This window comes from Idiotropiscis lumnitzeri, chromosome 19, assembly GCF_059441095.1.
Source record: "Idiotropiscis lumnitzeri isolate Australia: NSW breed Sydney's pygmy pipehorse chromosome 19, RoL_Ilum_1.0, whole genome shotgun sequence".
In the NCBI taxonomy this organism is placed as follows: domain Eukaryota; kingdom Metazoa; phylum Chordata; class Actinopteri; order Syngnathiformes; family Syngnathidae; genus Idiotropiscis; species Idiotropiscis lumnitzeri.
The window spans coordinates 3,700,246-3,721,304 of NC_142409.1; the positions used below are offsets into that span (position 1 = coordinate 3,700,246).

The 21,059-nt window shown below is 39.6% G+C and overlaps 1 protein-coding gene and 1 long non-coding RNA gene across 4 annotated transcripts in view; one reads left to right on the forward strand and one right to left on the reverse strand.

The window, feature by feature from the left end:
- The window catches only part of cntnap2a (contactin associated protein 2a), a 249,149-nt gene that overhangs the window by 119,338 nt on the left and 108,752 nt on the right, over positions 1-21,059 (reverse strand). For both annotated transcript variants that reach the window (XM_088282986.1, XM_088282987.1), the window contains exons 4-9: positions 13,404-13,551; positions 8,585-8,637; positions 8,208-8,358; positions 7,931-8,115; positions 6,074-6,217; positions 4,800-5,061 (exon numbers count right to left, since the gene is read on the reverse strand). In XM_088282986.1, the coding sequence (XP_088139112.1) occupies positions 4,800-5,061; positions 6,074-6,217; positions 7,931-8,115; positions 8,208-8,358; positions 8,585-8,637; positions 13,404-13,551 (943 nt within the window). The remainder of the gene's footprint in view (positions 1-4,799; positions 5,062-6,073; positions 6,218-7,930; positions 8,116-8,207; positions 8,359-8,584; positions 8,638-13,403; positions 13,552-21,059) is intronic.
- LOC148318170 (uncharacterized) overlaps positions 15,348-21,059 on the forward strand; it is a 44,794-nt gene continuing 39,082 nt past the window's right edge. For both annotated transcript variants that reach the window (XR_015839907.1, XR_015839906.1), the window contains exon 1: positions 15,348-15,535. This is a non-coding gene — a long non-coding RNA (uncharacterized LOC148318170). The remainder of the gene's footprint in view (positions 15,536-21,059) is intronic.

The window sequence follows — 21,059 nt, forward strand, 5'->3', positions numbered from 1 at the left end:
CATGAGATCATGTGCATTCTTATTAAGGGAAATTAATTTCTACATAATTTAAAAACTGCCTTTCCATAAAAATATTAGAATTATCTGATGAATCATAAATCTTCACGGATCTCCTGCATGCGTAAAATCTACCATTTATCATTTTCATATGCATTTTCGGAATGTGTGTACATGCAGTGTTCTCTAAATGTGTACAAAAGTAAAAAGACCAAAAATTCAATACAGGCACAAAATTAAGATCGTGCAAATCTGGCTCGGGAGTCAAGTCAACACTTTCCAAGATGTTTTCTCTGTGCTGGGTATAGAGGTGGAGTGATCTGGCGAGTTAATGAGTAAGTAAAGGGAAGGCAATGAGAAAATTAGAGCAGAGTTCCCTTTGGAATCACAACCGAGTACCCTCTATTAATGCACTCTCACATTCTTCTTCTTTCTTTTTTTTTTTTTTTTTTTGTTGCTGTCAGAAGTGGAGAGGAGAGGAGCGCCTTTCCACAGGTCACAAACAGCCTTAGGGGGAAACTCGTACTCCCACATCCACAAGAACACATCACAGTTGCATTTTGATTATGCTGTGCATAAAGAAATTGCTTTGTGTGTGTTCTTAGCGGATAGGGGTGGGGGGCGGGTTTACTATATCTGGGCTCTGCCTCAAGTGACAAATAACAACTTTAATGAGCTGGGACCCACCGCAGCGAGTGAGGTTATGAAGAGCTATTGATTGGATGTTATCAGAAATGTTGAGCTTTTTATTCATCGCCGCCCTCCTTTCATACACTCCTCCTCGTTTTCTTTCACAACCCCAACCTGCCCCCATGGGATTTGCGTCAAAATACCATTCAGAAATTACAAATAGCAAGCTGGAGAGGATATGTGATGATCAATCTTGAAAACATTGGGTAGGAAGTGCTTTACACGCATTAACATGCACAGTTGCGCCATTTGCTATGCATATTTGACTTAAAATATAGCTTAAAAAAATAAAATAAATAAATATCCTGATTTATGACTTAATTACCCAGTGGCAAATGTGTGCAGTAAAACGTAAAAATCTGGATTCATGTTAATAGTTAAATCTCCCACCCCTATTTATTATTTATTCTATAATCCATCCATCATCTATAATGCTTATCCTTACTTCGACTGAGTGGCGACCAGTTCAGTCCAACTAGGACACACTCCAGCTCCGCGCAACACGAACCAGAATGAGTGGTGCACAGAAGGATGGATACTAGAATATTAACTTTTGACTTCTGACCAAGTAGAACAGGAAAAAAAAAGAGCAATCTAATTATATACTGCATATAGGGCAGCAGGTCGTTGGAGTGGTTAGCAGTTACGCTCAATTAGTGGGTGTGGGTGTCAGTGTGTGTGAGTGGCTGATTAAGGAGTGACTCACCCTTTTGTTCAAGTGGAAATGCAGAATAATATATGTTACAAGAAGCGGATCAAAACAAATGGATTGTGAGTAATTAAAGGTTGACGGCTCACAACACTGTGTCAAACCATGCGTCCTCTGAGGTCAGTTTTGGCGGAGCGCGAGCAACATAAGAAAACTGACTTTTACAGTTTATGTTTGCAGCTCAAGTCCTCCTGGGAAATATTATCGTGTGTATAATGTTTTATCCTCCTCCATGTCATGTGAACTAGCAGAGTTACTACACTACAGAGTGTTTATATCAGAGCCCTTGAACCAGAAGGACGTTTTGAAGGTTATAAAATGGTATGATTCAGTGACGTAACTGTAACGACTAAAATGTGTGTGTTTTATGTCGTTTTGTAGTGGGACGCTTTGGTATATTGGGAGAGAGGTTACACGGGAAGCAAAGTATTACATTGATTTCTTTGAATTGTACTTCAATAAGGTTATTCTTCTTTCACACAGCAGCAACAATATTTAATTATTAAACTGATGATTAACATGCATTTTTTAGGTGAGGCTTCATCCCTGAGCATAATAATGCAATACATTTTCACCTCATATTATGCTACCAGGTTTTTCTATAATATAAAACATTAAAAATATGCAGCGTACTGTATTAAATTATCAATTATAATATATATATATATATATATATTAATATCAGGGGAGGTTTTTACTTTATATTTATTAGAAAAAACATTTGAACTGTAAACACATGTTATAAATACATCTGTCCATTCATTATCCAAACCACTTACATACATACACATGCACTATCGTGATATTGATATTGTTGCGATGTTTAACACGCGTTTCTTAGCAAATTAATTGTAATTAACCTAAATAATGTCCAACTAATGGGTGTCGATACATCTTTAAGTTTGGATCCGACCGGTCAAATTCAGATAAAAGCATACCTTTCCATCCAGGACAAAATTATAACTGTGATATTCTACTCTTTGATAAAAACTTTTAAATGAGGGAAAAAATTAAATGATCAGGGTGGAAAGTACAGCAGATGAGATTGTATCAGAATTTTACCGCAACTGGGTGTAGGAACAAATGTGCCTTCTGCATGTGCGCGTGCACATCGCTTCCCACCATGTGTCGCTATTTAAATGCCACTAAGCTTTTAATTTCAAGTCGACTGTGCTCCCACAGTGACGCTGAAGCTAGAAGCCAGCATGACTCGCTTATTTCAGACATACTAATAAGAGAATCAAAGACGGGAAGCGTGCGCTGCTGTGTATGAGTGAGCTTATGTATCTGTGTATTCTAGTAATAGTGATGTAATCACAGGCTCAAGACCAATTAGCCGAGAGGGTAACGTTGTAATAATCCCTACCCCTGGGCGTTGGCCTATTAAAGCAGCAGTGGACAGAATAAATGAGTTTCTTCAGGAAGAGACGGCGGGAGGAAATGATAGCAAGCACGGGAGGAAGTGCAACACAACAAGAGGTGAAATAAAACAAAAACAAGCTAAAAAGTTGCATTTCAGCCAACAAACTTTTTGTTGAATTTAATTAAACAATGTATTTTGCCCTTCCAACAAAGAAACAAAAACAATACATTATTCATAATTTTTTTTCAGCTTTATTCGAGGGATATCATTTTATGCTAAGGTCGGGCAATAAAAATGTGACCCCATTTTGACCCGACAGACGTGTCGCAGACAATCGATCACTATCATGACGAAAGTCTGGCATGTGAGAATTTCTGTTCGTCTTGCCGCATCGTGTGAGATGCCGCATTTTCCCATTCAGCAAAATGGAATATAAGATGAATGTCTGTGGGTACAAAAAAAAGTCCCCGTGCATAACGCCATGGGAGAGAGGCTAATGGCAGCGATTTCATAATTCATGAACATTTTCTAAAGCTCATTAACTGGCTAATTGCAGCACGGTGGACGACTGGTTAGCACGATGGCCTCACAGTTCAGAGGTGCAGGGATTGATTCTGGCCTTCCTGCGTGGAGTTTGAATATTCTCCCCGTGCCTGCGTGGGTTTTTCCAGGTACTCTGGTTTCCTCCCACATTCCAAAAAATATGCATGGTCGGTGGATTGGACACCCTGAATTGCCCCTAAGTGTTTTTGTTTGCGTGGATGGTTGTTTGCATTTTTCTGCCCTGCGATTGGCTGGCAATCAATTCAGGGTGTTCCCCGCCTACTGCCCAAAGATAGCTGGGATAGAATCCAGCACACTCTGCGACCCTCGTGAGGGAAAGCAGCTCAGATAACGGACTGGTGGATAGCTGGCTAATTTCCCATTCACAACCACGTACGTACCTTACAGGCATCAACGTCTGGGTTAAGAGTTTGATAAACTGCTTGCCGCCACACGTTGTATATGTGCACTAGTCAGTCAATAACTACAGTATGTCTTACAGTCGATTCTTGACCCGGTAAGGGATGAATACAGGGAGGGATGAGAATCCACTTCTGTCCTTGCTTTGCCTGTCCATTCTAAAAAACTTCTCGTCCACCGTCCCCCAAACATTCTGTCCCTGGGACGGAATGTCCATCTCTGATCTGACAGTCCTGAACTAGTGGTGACAAACTGTAATTTAGCAATGATGGACGCGTGGTTAAAGTAACAATGACGCACTTAAAATAGCCGTGACGAACTGTAATTTAGCGGTGATAGAAGTGACTGACAAACGGGCTGACAGTCTGTAAATAGCGGTGATGTATTTTGTACTGTAATTTACCAATGACGGAAGTACAGTTAAAGTAACGATGATGGAGTGATGGACTGACGAGACAGTTCGGGTTCAGCTTGAAATAAATACGCATTGACAATGACCTGGCCACTGGCGAAAGACGAATAGCGGATGGCAGGGGCAAAATTTACAAACACACCCACCTCTGGCAATCATACAGTATTTGAAAATATATGATATAATTTCATTGTCCAAAACCAATCTCCCGCAATTATGATGAATTTTAAGAAGTTGTGTAACATATGTAAAAAAAAACATTTAAAGTTGTATTTAAGTTTAATATTTTTTTTTTCTTTTAATGGTGTGAAATGACATTCACGAGCGACGGAAAGATGATTTGTGCAACTTGTATTCATGAGGAATTCAATAAAAATACAACAACAGGATAGTACAGTTAGACAATGGTAAAATAGAAAACATATGCCATGTATCTCAAAGATACAAAAACCTATAGCATTAGGAATATGTTCTATAATATATGAAAAAAATACTTTATTCTTCAACATGCTTAATTTAGTTTTCTTCAGACAATTAGATTCACAAAAAGTCATTTTTAAATTATTTGAATTTTTTTGGAACACCCATACTATTTTGAGTAATATTAAGGGTAATTACAGTACATGTGTCTTAACTGTTTATTTGTATGTGTTCGTATGACTCACCTGACGTTAAGCCCACCAGGTAGTGCCTGGCTGCCGTGGTCACATTGATGTAAACAACCACCTTGCCATCTTCAAGTGACATTTCCAAAGTCCCATCGTCAAGGTTACTGAAGAGGAGTAGCCCGTACGGATTCCACGTACGAAACTGAAGACCCACCGATATGAGGTTGTGAGCGGCCCGACCAGGCAGCTGCAGGAAGCTAGTGGCGTTAAAAAAGACGGGGAAGGAGTGCGTCTCCACGCAGGAAAATGAGAGGTTACGCTGTGAAAATGCAAATTTGGAGATAGAGAGAGAAAACTCAGTCAATTGCAATGATAAAGAAGAGCATGTTGAAGAATTTGCCCTCGTACCAGCACATCATCTTGTATAAAAATTGAGGCTGGATTTAGAGAGAACACATGGAATCGGATATACTTCGATACGAATCAGGCCTCATTCAAAAATGTGATTACAAATCCAATATGATATGTCTGCGTTTGGCTGGTGACCAGCTCAAGCTGCCTCTTTCTGGGCTTGGCTACAGCTCAGCTGCGAAACCTCATGACGACACGCGGTATAGAAAAAGACTGGACGGATATGTGTGAACGGACAAATGGAACACACCCTGTCATTGCGAGCCTGATGACATTGAGCGATCTGCAGTGTAAATTCAGCCCAAGACACTGTCACACTTGAATGTTTTGGTTCTGGTAGAAAATACACCCGTAATCATTGAAAGTGCTCAACACTGCGATCAAAAACAAAATCCTCCGCATTGTATTCAGCTGCTTTTCAAGCAATTCACGGTGCATGTAAGAATGTGTCTTTGAAATCTGAATCTATTTTGATGAGGAATTAATAGCTGTGTGAGTCACGGAGGATTTGAGCTCCAGCTTCAACTAAACTTTGATTGCACCTTCTTTTTGTTCAGGCAATCTTTTGAACAAAGATCAACGTAGATCCACAGAACTTTAGAGCTAATGTTTGATGTACACGTGAATCGAATATAAAACTGGAGTAAAATAAAATACTGAATGACCGATATTAGTCCACTCACATTAAACCGGTGTGACTGCATTAAAAGTTTTAGGTGACAGTTCAGCTATTAATTTAACAATGCGTTTAACTCATTCACTCCCATTGACGGGTATATACGTCAAAAAGTCCATTCATTTTACCCATCCTGCCAGCCGATTGCAATGAATACATCGTGAGGCGGTTGCAATTTCACAAAGATAAGATACAAGACGAGCAGTGAAAGCCGTGTGTGTGAACGAGTGCACATGGAACTCACAAAGCTTGAAGTGTCCAGCTTCTTCCTTCGGGCCAGGTCAGTGATGTTGTCTCCATTGTAGTTGATGCTCTCCATGCAGCCTTTAAAGTTCTTGCGCCCACCTCCTACTGGTTTGCCGCTGTATGGCATCCCCCCAAAGCTCAACTAGTGAGGCAGAGGAGGATAAAATTGTTCAATTGCACTTGACATTTTTTTTATGTTAAGTTGGTGGAAATTATTATAGAAAAACGATTAATTATGGTAGCTAGAGAAAGTGATTTTTCTTAGGCAAGAAAAGACCGATATAAGGTACTATTTTTTTCCCCGGCAACCATCCTGTCATTGATGCGTAGTATTGTTGGTACACTTCGGTAAATAAAATTGAGTGAAAGAGTCAACTTTTTTTCCCCTTTAAATGAGGTCATAAATGTGCACCATTACCTCATTAAAATCCATTTTACAAGAGAGGATATCCAATTAGTGTGCCTCTCTAAGGGAGTCCTACCTGTTGTGGCCAATCAGTGCAGAAAGCAAATAACTTAAAACATAACATGGCAGGTGGCGCAATGGGACAAGCCATTTAAAGAAATTGATAGAGTTTGCTACCCAGAGGCAAAAAAAAAAAAAATGAACGCTAATAAAGATATAGTGGTGTCTTAGTAAGATGGAGCGACACACGCTATTGCCTCTAAAAGATTGCTTTTATGTATTTTTTCTTATATTGCAGATAGACTCAGTTGTTGGTTTTAAATTTGGAAAAAGTTCAGCAGCCCTTGTAAAGAGAGTCACATATGGACACACATCCTGGCTTGAATGGGAGCGGAATTTTCCCGGACTTGCACGCATACGCACACACCTCTGTCTATGTCCGTATGGATTTCCCTGAAGAGCCCTTAATTGAACAGCTTCACTTTAATTGTCCTGCGATGGTTCTCAGTGTCTGACTTAGCAGTGGACGAGTTCAGCTTCATCAGCAATAGCTGGTTAAGGTCGCACGCACAAACACACACATGCGCGCCTATCAATAAATCCACACACTGGTCACAGGCACACAATGTACACAACAGCAAATCCAAGCAGGCCTGTAATCACATCACACACAAACAGCTCTCATCCCACTTATGCATTCCAAAGCAAAATCAATTTCCTGTTTCAAGTTATTATGCAAACCCATTGCGCCACATTCTATTACTAAGCAACATTAATTACGTGAATGTTATGGATTACCATCATATTAGTGGAGTGTAAAGCCGATACATAATTTCCTGGGTGCTATCATTTTACTCTTGAGATAGCAAAGGCCATCAGTGAGGCGCAGAAAGTTGGAGAATTTGCATACAGATAGCCAAGTTTCATAAAAGTCTTCAATTTATTAGGAATTTATTTGCCTGACCGACATGCTATTTTGCATACACGGTTAAAAGTTATTATACGATGAGTCTTATTAGAAGTTATTTCTTCAATCATCAGATGTGTATAAAGGAATAATGACAATATTGTCCTTTGAAAGTATATCAACATTCTTTGTCTGTTAATAGTAATAAAAGGCCACCATGATACCGGGAATTATTTCCCCATATTTGATTAAGTTAAGTACTGCTGGGTGAGTATTTTTCGGAGTTTAAGGCGAACCGGCTTATAAGGCACAGTCTATGTGAAAAGGTCTATTTTCTAAAAAATTCTCTCTCTCGCTCTCTCTCTCTCTCTTTGTATATATATATATATATATATATATATATATATATATATATGTACACACACACACACACACACACACAATTATAAGGGTCGCTATCGATTTTGGGGAAAATTAAAGGATTTTAAGTGTGTCTTACAGTCAAAGATGCGGTGCCTGTACCATACATAAATGTGAATTACCTCATAGTCCAAGTCCAGGTGGTCAAATTCCCCGTTGGTCCTGAAGTGCTGAGTATGTCTATCCAGGGTGAAATTGACATTACGCCGGTAACGCTCGATCACCACTGAGTGCCAGTGGTTGTCATCCAGCAGGCTGCCCGTTGTCACTGAGGTATGACCCAGAATAGAGCCGTACTGGTTACTGCCTGTAAGTAATGTGATGATAGGATGAGGAACTGGAAATTCCTTCAGAAATCATTTTTTAATTGTTTGTTTGTATGTTTGCTGCGTTGCCCACCCAGGTTGATCTGCAGCAGCAGCATGGCCTTGCGTAGCTCCAAAGTGATGTAGTCCCCCTGCTGCCCCTCGCCATGGAGAATCACACCCTCACTCTCCGACGTCTTGAACTTTAGTGCGATCACGTCCTTGATGAGTTTCATCTTCTTCACCTAGACGCAAAGCGCGCGGCAGAACTTTTAGTTTGATGTTTACAGCCTACAAAGGAGAATTGAGTGTTTCAGTCGCTTTCATCACAATAGCATTTTTTTAAAGCGGGATTTCACAAGCTCCCAACTCTGCAGCATACCTAAATGAGCACATCAATACGTGATGACGCACATCAAACATTTTGACCGACTATGTTTCGGCTCTTCGAAGATTGAAAACAAATACTACCTTGAAACGATACGAGATCACACCCTGTCCATCAAAGTTGATCATGTCTGCCCCTGAAAACAAATAAATGCGACAGAGAGCGATGAAGAAACAATTCAGAGAGACCACAGCAACTCAGCTCAACCCCAAAACAACCATTTGATACCCTTTGCATTCCATCATTCACAAGCATCTATTCGCAAGGAATCTGAATTTGAAAAATGTACATCTATAGGACTATTATGTCCAAAGGTGGCAAAGGCGAGAGTGATTGTCAGATGTGCTCTTCAGAGAAATGAAGTGAGGTGTGTGAAGTAGTCCTCAATCTTACATGGCCACACTGCCTGTTCAAGAGGGTGGCATCGTGATGTGTGTCCTGCGATGGGACCGGCAGGAAGGTATTACATATTATTTTATGATCAGCTGCAGAAGAAACCAGAAAAGTATACAGAAGAGAGTTGCAACAGGCTGAAGGGAAAGGTGGAAAGATTGTGGTCTGCATATCAACAAAGGACCGATCTGATACTGATATGACGGCACTCAGCCGAATCTCAAGGGGAAATAAGCCACGAAGGGTAAAAAACCGTTACTTTGCAGTACGGTTTTGGGCTCCTTAAAGCAATATAGAATATGGGTGACTCTACTGTGCTTTTGATGCAGAGTAACATTTTGACAGCCACTTCGTGTATACTGAGTAGTATTACCCAGAAATAACACATTTGTTCACCTGTTACCTGAAATTATATCTCATCCATAATCATGAATTGATTTCAATCATGTTGAGACACTGATCATGTATGTCAAAGATTTAACACTACAAAAAACAATGATTCCGTAACATTTATGTGGACAAAATTGCTGGTACTTCTCGGTCAAGTTAAATTTATTTCTAAAGCCCTTAATCACAGAAAATTTTCAAAGGGCTTCACATGCATAGTTGACCCTCAGGAGGGCACCCAAAAAAAAAAAAAAAAAAAGGGAAAAACAAGAAACCTTGAAAAGGGGCAGTAGATGGGGGGAATCCCCCTTCCAGGATGATTGTTAATGAAAGAAAATAATAATATTGTTATTATGAACCAAAATAATACTAATAATTATTATTCTGCGATTGGCTGGCATCCAGTCCGGGGTGTACCCCACTCACTGCCAGAATACGGATGAGTCTTGTGGGGATAAGCGGCTAAGATAATGGTTGGATATTATTGAATATTATTATAATTATTATTATTATGACGGCACAGTGGGTGACTGTTTAACACATCTGCCTCAGAGTTCGATTACGGCTCCAGCTTTTCTGTGTGGAGTTTGCATGTTTTCCCCGTGCCTGCGTGCTAGATAACTTCCTGGAGTGGGGTGTTGTATCTTTCATATTTTTATTGAATTTTAATTTCATGTGCAAACTCGAATGTGTTCTTGCTTAGCACACGTGCCAGACAGCCACACATAATCCCGCTAATTTATTAACACACAAAGGCAAACTGGAGTAAAAAGACCTCGCCCCGCACTCCCTACACGCTTAGCAGAGGTAAAAATTGGGGAAATCACATTTGTTTATTTTTGTTCCTCCAAAATGATTTAACATCATTTCAAGCTCTTTGCCATTATGACGTTTTGTGTTTATTACCCTAATACTCCCCTTTCCATTCTCACTTAAATGTTCTTTTTTCCTCTCATTTCCTTCATCCCTTCTGGCTCTTTATATCTGCCCGGTCATCCTCATCATCGGTGCCGGTCATGTTTATGTTGCAGCCGCAGAAGATGACAGTTTTCCAATGGCTTCATGAGGGATTGTACATTTAGCCCGCCCGTGATGACAGGTTGGGAACTTAATGGAGACTTGAGAGTTCTACAAAGTGCAGACTCCTGGGTGATGAAGAGCGTAAGAAGGGCAGAGATGTTGACCTGCCGTTGAGTAGGTGGGGGCTCATTGGCGTGATGGAACCTCTTGGACTTGATCCAGGCTTCACAGCTGGCCTGGATGAAAACCAGCGAGCACACATGATGGCCAACGTTTTCTGACCTTTATTTCGGTGAAATACTATTTTGGACAACCAGATAGTGACGCACGGAGACGCAGAGGGTCAATTAGCTCACAACATATACGCAACTCCATTTTGAATATTTAGGAGACTACATTATTTCTAATGCAAGACTTTTATTCACCAGGGCATGAATGTTGTTGTGAGCAAACATTTTTGTGAGTCGAATAAAATTATTATATTCAACATTTGCATTGCATTTATATTCATTTAAATTAGTATTACATATTGAAAACTTTTTCCTGCATACTTTTCTGTCTGATTGAAGAGAAATGTGCTTGACAATGATCACAAAGATTTCCTTCAAGTCTACTTACATGAAACCAAATGCAATTTCTAAGTACAAATAATTAGTCTGTGTTGACTCCTGTTCCTCTCGTTCAATTTCCTGTCTAGCCTGCCTAGTAATTGATTTTTGGCTGATCCTTTGTTCATCAAAATGGAAATGAGCATTTCACAGCACATTCATGACTCCATTTTAGCCTCCAGCTCACAAACACAAACGGCGCCGTTTGTTGCATTGGCCCAGATGCGTCACAATATGCCACGGAACTCAATTATCATATTTATTCAAAGCTTCGCAATTTCCATCTATAACTAACATATACTAAATTGCTAATTATGCAGACAAGTTACTTTTTTTAAGTGCATAATAAATCAAAAAGTTGAGTTGAACGCTCCGTTGCTTCATAGAAGTGAGAGGGTGATTATGAGAAAAAAGGTAGCGATTTTCATTTTCAGACTGAAAGACAAGAATTGACAATTGTAATTGTGCATCATTCATTGTCATTTTTTCGCAGAAATTCAAACCGAAATGTACAGAAATATATTTTTTTTCCTCCTATGTCACTTCAGTGACGTTTAAATAATAATGTAAAAATAAAAAAAAATAAAAAACATTGAAAAAAAAACAGAAAGGCGTGTTTTTCACAAGACACCAACACTATACGCATTTCGATCACAGTTACGATAAATGTTAAAAAACTGCTAGCACATTTAATGAAGGTTTTTGTATGTTGAAGGTTATAGCCTAGTGCAAGACGTCACTTTATATATACATTTTTTTATGCCAAAACGGTCCATGACTTAAACTCAGAATATCGGCTAAAATATTTACATCTACCTAGTCTTTATTAACTTCCGTATATATATTGACGTTATATATTTCTCTATTTTCTATTTATTGTTCTAAGTATACTTGGTAGCCACACTTCACGACATCTGAGAACTGAATTTGCAGCCTGCTCGGCATTCAGGTGAGTGGATCACTACACAATCAGACATTACTTTTTTCTTTACGGCACAGACAATCTACAAGTGGCATCAACATTTTTGTTGGTTGATTTAAAGTACACATCACGACACACTTTTTATTACCACGTCAAACAGTAAGACGGGGTTAAATCCACACCGAATAATATGCATCCAAGTGTTTTGGTATTGACTTGTTTTTCAGGTGTGCTTTTTCCAACTTTTTACTCGCAAAATTGCTGGTGTTTGACAGACAGCTCCACTGCTGTGTACATTATTGATCGCTCCAGCCTTAAGAATGAGCGATAGATTTTGCTGAGGCCTTAGGAGTCTCCCTATACGATTGTCTGACTGGTAGCGTTCTCTTTGGAAAGTGTTGTTTTTTTCTTTTAATTCTGTCTGTATTGAAAGCGTGATGATTAATACGCTTCTGGCAAAATGCATTAAGTGCTTTATATTTGAAATAACTTTGTTTTAATTCATTTGGAAGAAGGAGGAATACGGGAGTAGCAGAAACACTGCTGCCAACTTTGCAACAGATCTATTGATTTTTGGGCCCCTATGGTGATTTCCTTTCTAACGAGTGACAAATCGAGCAAGCTTTTGGGCATACACTTGCAGCTTTACTCAGAAGAGAGTCAACATTCCTGCCCCGATGGGCATGTCTCTCCCCGCATCTATTCTGGTCACTCGAGTTTTTTTACTTCACTTCTCACAGCTTTGCATGGAAAGTCAAAGCAGTCGTACACAATACTCAACAGTCGAAGGATTTCCTTACATTACAAATACGATGTCCATAATTATATCATATATTTTTTAGGCATTTTTTTAGGGGTGAATTGAATTTGTTGTCAAGTACGTTACATCACTTGGCTACAACCCCACGGCACTGTTGATTCAATATCAACTAGTTTGTAGGTTGATGTAAACTATGGAAAATTGAAGTCCATGTCTTTTAAGACTCTGGAATCAAAATAAGCGTTTATTACAATCAGGCAGTTTTTTCCATCCATCCATCATTATCTGTACCGGTTGTCCTCACTAGGGTCGCGGGGGGTGCTGGGGCCTATCCCAGCAATCTTCGGGCAGTAGGCAGGGGACACCCTGAACTGGCCAATCGCAGGCCACACATCGACATACACTCACACTCATACCTAGTGGCAATTTAGAGTGCCCAATCAACCTGCCATGCATGTTTTGGGGAAGTGGGAGGAAACCGGAGTACCCGGAGAAAACCCACACAGGCACGGGGAGAACATGCAAACTCCACCCAGGAAGGCCCGAGCCGGAATCGAACCCACGACCTCTGCACTATGAGGCCATCGTGCTAACCAGTCGCCCACCGTGCCACCCGCAGTTTATTCGAGTCTGTAAAAATAAATCCGTACGGTTAACATTTGTTACACAAGACAGCACAAATATGTGTTTGTCTTGTAAAGGTAAAAGCTGGTGGTAGATAAAGATTTATCATCCCGCAAGGATTCTTGGTTAAATGGACACACAGGTGACGTAAGCAAATATGAATATGACAGAAAAAGATGACTACTTACAGTACAAACAGCCATAGACTTCTATCCGAAGACCAATCCTGCCCTCTTTGCTCCATTCCAGGGGGACGAGCCTCAAGAAGCGAGCCACGATTCCGTGCTGCAGCTCGTGCCGGATTGCACTCTCTGAGTTTGAGTTTCCAGAGAAGGCCTGTGCACATAAACGCAGGCACACATGATGAAATAAAATACATCAAAGCCGCACGCCTACGGTCAAACAAGAGGCTTTGGGGAGCTAAGAGCAAAAAGTATTTGTTCCGCTCACCACATCCTGCCCCGAAGAGCCACACTCTCACAAAACATACAACATAATTATGACTCTATATAAGTATTAGTATGCCACGAGACATTCTGCAGGGGATTTGAAGAGGAAATTGTGCCTTGTTGAGCTGAAAGCACATGTAAGAAACTCTCTGTTCTTTTTTCCACTTATTAAAATGCCTTCCTTAAGACTAATGGGCGCCTGTGGGCTGACGTCGTTGACAGTCCCTTTGCCGATTAGACCGGAGTGGTCAGGGCAATTTGACCTTTAAATCACGATTTAATACTGCACACTTCTTCATTGAAAACCACAACACAGAACTATTTTTCATGATTTGACCCTGCAACTGTGCTCTATTCTATACTCAAAAACTGGCACTGCAGGCTATTGACGAGAGCGGAAAATTAAAAATAAAAGATAGTTTACACTTTAAGGCAGTGCTTCTAAATTCTTTTTTGTTACGCCTCCATTCCCCCACACTGACACCTTCAGTTGTGGATGTGCAATTACACTTTAATTTCGTACAGCAATAAGTATAGCATTGTTTTTCTGCCTGCAATAACTTGATCATGTTTTTTTTGGGATCAACGGTGGTGAAAGCCAAGATAAATGGACACAAAAACTTTTAAGATTGTTCATTCTTCTATATAAAGAAAGTTATCTATTTCTAATCTCATGTTATAACAGTTTCATTTCAAGTACAATTAATGATGTAAATGTCCAAATACCTTTGACCATAAAGACATTTACTCAAATTATAGCCTGTATTTGGATCTTTGGATTCCCTCTATTCTTCCCCTTTGATCAAAATAATCCCAGAATCGCTAAAGAAACACGATCAACTTCATACTTCTGCATTTCTTTTACATTGTTGCTCTGAGTGTTTTGGCCTAAAAGTTTTTGCTAAAGCAGTTGTAAAAACTCAATAGCAAAAAAGACAAGACAAAAGCAAGCCATGTGTTTTTTCCAGATAAGATGCATGGCAGAAGAGGAAAAGAGGGAAACAGCTTTCAAATGACTCCACACTGATCCATGTACATTACTGTATGCTCCCCAAAAGATAACCTATCTCCACAAACGAGCAAGTGGTGAAGTTCAAACTCAGCTTCGAGCTACTCTGCATGCACAGTCCCAAAACAGCGATGAGGTGTTTCTGTTTCCCTGGCGCTTTTATTTTTAACATTTCTATTTACCCCAGAAAGGTTAACTGAGCATACAAATACACGCAAATTGTATATTAGCGCCCTGCTTCACATTCACAACGCCGCATATGGCTCTTTGGGGAGGCACTTGAGATGTTTGATGCTGTATGTTTAGGTGAATGGTTCAAAATCTCCCTCAGAGGCACTCAAACACAGCGAAATGGACTCACTAACAACTCTTGTTAGTGTGTGAGTGGCCTCCAGTCCTGGTGACGCAAATATACTCTTCAGTCATACATTATCTGGATGGTGATCAAAGTGGCCGGTCGTGTTTTTGTCCAGTATTCTGAGTTTGACTGTAACGGATCATGTGTTTTTGTCTTTGACTTTATCTGAATTTTTTTTTATCCACTTGAGGTCATTATGGCTTTGTCTGCACCTGTTTTCCCTCCCCTTGTCTATCAGCTCTCACCAGCCACTTGTCTTGACCAGGTGTGCCTCATTGTCTCGTTAGTCTGTTTGTGTTCAGCTCCCTTTTTTCCATTCAGTCGGTCTGACCATTGTCTTTTACAGAATCTCTGAACCTCTCTAGCCCGATGCACCTGCCCCGATGCCTCAGGACTGCGTAGCAGATGCTATTAGAGGTACCGGGGACTAAGCGAAGGCTCAGGGCTGATGGTTTTTTCCATTGCTGGTCCCTCTCTTTGGAATGACGTCCTGCTAAACTTTAGGCAAGTTCACGCGCTTCCCATCGTTAAGGCTCATCTTAAATCTTATTTTTATTTTCTGGCTTTTGAAACAGCATGAGAATTGGTTTTAGTTTTATGTACTGTTTTTGTGCTTTTTACTATTTTCATGTCCCGCTGAGCAAAATTGACGCTTTTTCATTGAAGCCACTTTTGTCTTGTCTGGCGGAAATCAAAATCTGGATGGTGCTGAATTTCTTGAATTTCAATGAAAAGAAAAGAGAAGTTTTGGTGTTTGGTTGTAGTGGCTTTTGTATTTCTGATCCTGCTGACCTGGGCCCCCTGGCTTCTTATCTGAAGCCAACAAGCTCAAACGGGTCTTAAACGGTACAGTGTTTTTTTTTAAATTGGACGGGCAAATTGGTGCTATTGTTATATCCAATTTTTTTCATCTTGGGCAGCTGGCTAATTATTGTAAAGTATCTATTATCTAAACAGCACTTTCAAACAGTAATTCATGCCTTTGTCACATCTCGGCTGGATTCCTGGAATGCACCTTATTTTGGAGTCAGACAATCCTCCATCAAGTGTCTCCAGTTGCTCCAAAATGCTGCTGCTCACCTCTTGACTAGTATTCATTAGAGGGAGCACATAACTTGGACTCAGGCATCCCTTCACTGACTCCTTATACATTTATGAGTTCCTTTTTAAGATTGTATTATTTGTTTTCAATATTTTAAATGATCTTGCCCCACCTCATCTCTCTGAGGCCCTCCACCCTTATGCACCTGCCTGGTATTTCCATTTTGTCTTTATTTATTTTTTAAATGTATACAGAGACAGTGCATATTAATTAAACAGTTTCCCGTAAATATGCCAGAATTTAGCCAATGGCTAATTTGCATCTGTTTTCCCAGTGGCAGGTTGATGTTAGAAGAATACACTAATAGACAGCCATATAAATAAATGCAACTAAGTATGAGTTGTAAAGTGCTGCAGTGCTAGCTTTCATACATGTTAGTGTTGTAGTGCAGAAGTGCTTGACTTTTAAAATGCTACGTGCTCGAGTCAGCTGATGTCTTAAGTTGTAAAATCATATTATACTTATAGTGATGTACACTGATGTTTCTATACACACTAATAACATTATTCACCTATGGTGCCTCAGGTCTGCAGATCAGACGCTATCAGAGGCAGTGAGGACTCGGCGCCCTTAAACTAATTATTATTGTTTGGCTTTTGACTCACCATGAAAATTGCTTCTGTACTGATTTTGTGCTTTTTACAGTTCTCATTATTAATTTATTTTGTTTGTAGTTGTATGACTTACTTATGCTCTATGTGGCACTGGTGGTTGTCTTAAAATGCTTTATGAATACAGTTGAGTTGAGAAAATGTGACTAAAACTCAAAAAGCATTTTTGCCCAAAAGACTACAACCAAAATGACTGATGAAAAACCCTGTAACAGAGGGCACTAAAAATTTGCCTTTCTGTGTAAATGTATCCAATGTTGACACGCATGCAAGAAGATGCTGTCACTACACCTTGCTGTCCATTCATTTTAAAGCGATTTTTTTCAAGTTCGCAAAACATTTTTCAATAGTCTGAACTTTTTATTTATTTGCAATTTGGCTGACTGAGTACAAAAAAAACCAAAAACATTTTTATCCATCGCACTTATTCCCTGTATGCCGGATAAGAGAGCGAAAAAAAAAATCACCTCAAGTCAAAACCTACGTCCCAGTGTCTTCATCCCTATGATTCCTTCCTTTATTTGTCTATTGTGTCACTCCCACAATTCAGCACTTATCTTGGCTTGGCTGAATGAACAACTCAATTCAGAAGCATTCCAATGCAGAGCAGGGGGGGCCGGAGAAAGGAAAAAGCACAGAGGAGTGGGATGATAAAAATGAGAGAGGGATAAGAAGTCACACTTTGGAAAAGTCTGCTTTGTGAACCATTTAATTCCCTCTGCTCTAAAGTCAAAATAATTTACTGGCACGGAAAAGGAAAAAGAAATTGTTGCGGATGCGTGAACCTTAAGAGCCTGTTTAAACCAAACTACTAAGATGTAAGAGAAAGTAATAAAGGCCATGTAGCACAGCAAAGGAAGCAAATTTTCTCAATGCACAAGCAGAATTGTGAGTGCCTCGGAACCTCTGTGACGAGAACTTGTGTCACAATGTATGTGTAATTATAATTCTGCTGTAAAATAAGTCAAACCAGTCACTTTGGTATGTTCTGATTGGGGATTGATGAAGCATTTTCATAGGCAAAGGCATTGTGCAAGATGCTAAAATCTACAGTTGGCAAAAAGTACATGCTGAGTTGCAACTAAATATTTGATTTGGAATCCGATGCATAGGGGGCACAAAAAATGACCCAGGGCTTGTATTTTTTTTTTGCAATTAGATTTTTTTCTCTTACATGCGGTAACTTGGATTTGACTGTAATTGTTTTGAAATGATTGCAATTTTTGTATTATCACATTTTTCCAACCCAATCACTTTCTATAAAATTTCAAAAGTTAACCCTAAAAAAATTTTAAAGATTTTTACCAACTGGATTTGTCCGGGAAGATGTTGATGCACACAGCTCATTCCAGTAGTTTGACCACTCTGCCGGTCATTTTTACCATAACACAACAATATACGTACGTGTATTATCATCACCTTGGGATGTATGTGCTGGTCTAAAATATGAACTTAATTTCCGCATCCCTGAGTTTTGTCTTCTCCTCAAAGTTAGGAAGACAAGATGAACGAGCTTGCTATAGCAGGAGAGCAAACTGACACGCCTACATGGCGGCCATGTTGGCGATGCTTTGATAATGAAATGAAGTTGCAACAAGCTCATTTCTCAACCATTTTCATGAGGTTTACTTTTTTGTCAATGCGATCAATCTTTTGATCTGTGAAAGGTTATTTCTCTTTTCCTTGTCGTAATTTTAGGCAGTATACTGTGCCAGCAATATTTATTTTCCTCATTTTCCATGCTATGCACACTCATGGAATACGTAGATGACTTGTCCCTCCTGGTGTTGCATCGTTGCAAGTATACAGTTCAAAAGGGGTGTGGCCTATCTTCCTATATTCATAACCGCTAGATGGTTATCTTCAAACTACTACTAGCTCCACTAGTTAAATTAGCTGTACTTAGCAACTTAGGTAAAGATACATATTGATTAATAATTTTGTGTGTATATGAGAAAAAATTTGAGAGCTTCTGGGCTGCGAGGATTCCTTGGGAATTGGTTGTACAAATGATGACGGTGGGCTAAAGCCAACTCTGCGGTTTGACTCTGGATTTGATGAAGAGGCCCCACCTTGGGGGAAAGTTAATTTTAAAAGTGGTGTCGGGTGAAAGGGAATTAATAAAACTAATGGTCAACAAATAGCAGAAAGAGACACGTTACATTGTTTGTATTTAACTTTGCAAATGTGGCCATTGAGGCCACATTTGAAAGTCGGCTTTTATTTACTGCGCAGGATATATCTCTGTGCCCATTTTCTCTGGTTTTGTTTAACATTAGAGAGACTTCCCAGGTGGAGAAAAAAAAAGCCTGAAAGCCCTTTCCTGGCATTTGATTGTGCGTTGCTGGAACAGTCAACTGCTCTAGACCGCTTCGGACACGCGCGCATTGTGTGCAACCTTCCCTAATAGTGCCAGGGGAAATCAGTGTGGCCTGGTCTGGTCTTTTGTTTTTATCGACAAGTGTATGGGACAAAGCTGGACCATAGAAGAAATGGCAGATTCTGTGACGCTCTCAGGATGGTTTTGTAGGCTATAGTTGTGCCAAGAAAACTGGACAAACTGGGTTAATACTAAGGAAGAGCTACATTACATTCTACTGGACTGCTTCAACTGTTATTGATTATTTTTAATTAATAAAAAAACCCTAATTATTAATCCAGCTCTTATCGGACCCCTTCTGTTGAACCAAACAAGTTCTCCTGTCGCGAAATTGTCATAACTTATTGTCACTTTGTCCCATTGTAGCAACTTTTGGGTCTCAATGAAAATTTGCATGCGAATATGAAACAATTTAGTATAGCCACCCCAAACTTTAAATTGTGTGCCTGTGGTGCTGCCAGAGGAAATTTGCGCATTTATTTGTAATGGCGTATCAAAGTAGTGCAAATTATCCACTCTGTGTGACTCCATATGCTTGCGCCATTGTTACTTTGCTTTTGCTTTCCAAAAAAATCAAAAGTTGACTCATTGACGTTATGATTAGCTAGTCGTATCCATCTGAGGGATTTACGCAATAGAAAAGATGAACAAAGACCTAACTGGCATGCCTGATGAAAAGATAGGCAGAGAGAAAAAAAAGCAACTGAATACAGTCCACTGAAGCATAAATCCAGGTGTGTGATTTATCAGAAAACACTCTGCAGCTCTTCAAACTTAATTAGTCATTCACCACTGAGACGCGCACTATTCAAGACTTCACTATTCATTTACCTGACAGAGCACAGTCAAGCGGGGTGTCCTTGTGAGAACAAACATGACTTATTCACGTTTATCCACAAACAAGCCCTGAGGACAGCCGCGTATCAACACGAGTGCCTGCAAACCAAGGTTAATAAACTCAATGAAAACTAACGAAAGAAACTAAAAGTAAAACTAAAGCTACATCTTATCTTTAGAAAATTAAGTAGAACTATGATTCGAGCAAGAATCTCGGGGTTTATTTTAAATGGATTTGTAATCAGTTGCTACAGATGAACCAAGGTCATTTGTTTCAGAATTGTAGTCACAAAGACCACAGCACCGTGACAAGAAGTATCAATCAAAATCTGTCCTGGGGCAAATAACCTGCACAGCCGCAAAACTCCTACTGCCTGTTCTTAAAATCAGCAAAAGGTAAATTTACTTAAAATTCCGTTAACCTAATATTTTTGTTTGCTTTGCTATTAATTTTGACAGGCATGGGAAAAATGAACCTCGATTTTTTTTTTTTTAATTGGGTTAAAAAGCTCCAGACAAGGGGAACCAAGTTTAAAGATTGTTAGTTTGAAGTCGAACTAATCCATTTTCTTCTCCACACATTCACGGGTAAAAATAAATAAATAAATAAATAAAAAATGGATATACAGGCAGTGTAGGTAGACTGTGATACTTTTATATACACAGGCCTCACCTAATTTAAATCGGTTTACAGCACAGACAGTGACCGATAAATCCAACCAGAAGGGAAGCAAAAGGCAATTCCTGTGAAAACCAAAGCATAAATAAAAGAGGAATGGGGAATGCCACGAGAACAGAAAACCATAAAGACGGGGAGTGTGGCGTAATGTGTTTTGAAAAGAAGCACAGTCTAAGACAAGGTAGGCACTCACAAGAGCAAGAAAACACATGATGGTAACAAAGCATCTAAATATTCCGACAAGACAAAGAAGAATTACTTGTTTGCTGCCCCGCTGAAGTTGTTACATAAATGCAAACACTTATAGATTCAGCGACAGACTTTATAGACCACCTGTGGATATGTGGAAATTAAAGTGTGCGACGAGCAATGACACACACATTAGTTGCACCGAGGCTTGTTTGGAGGATGCTGAGAGC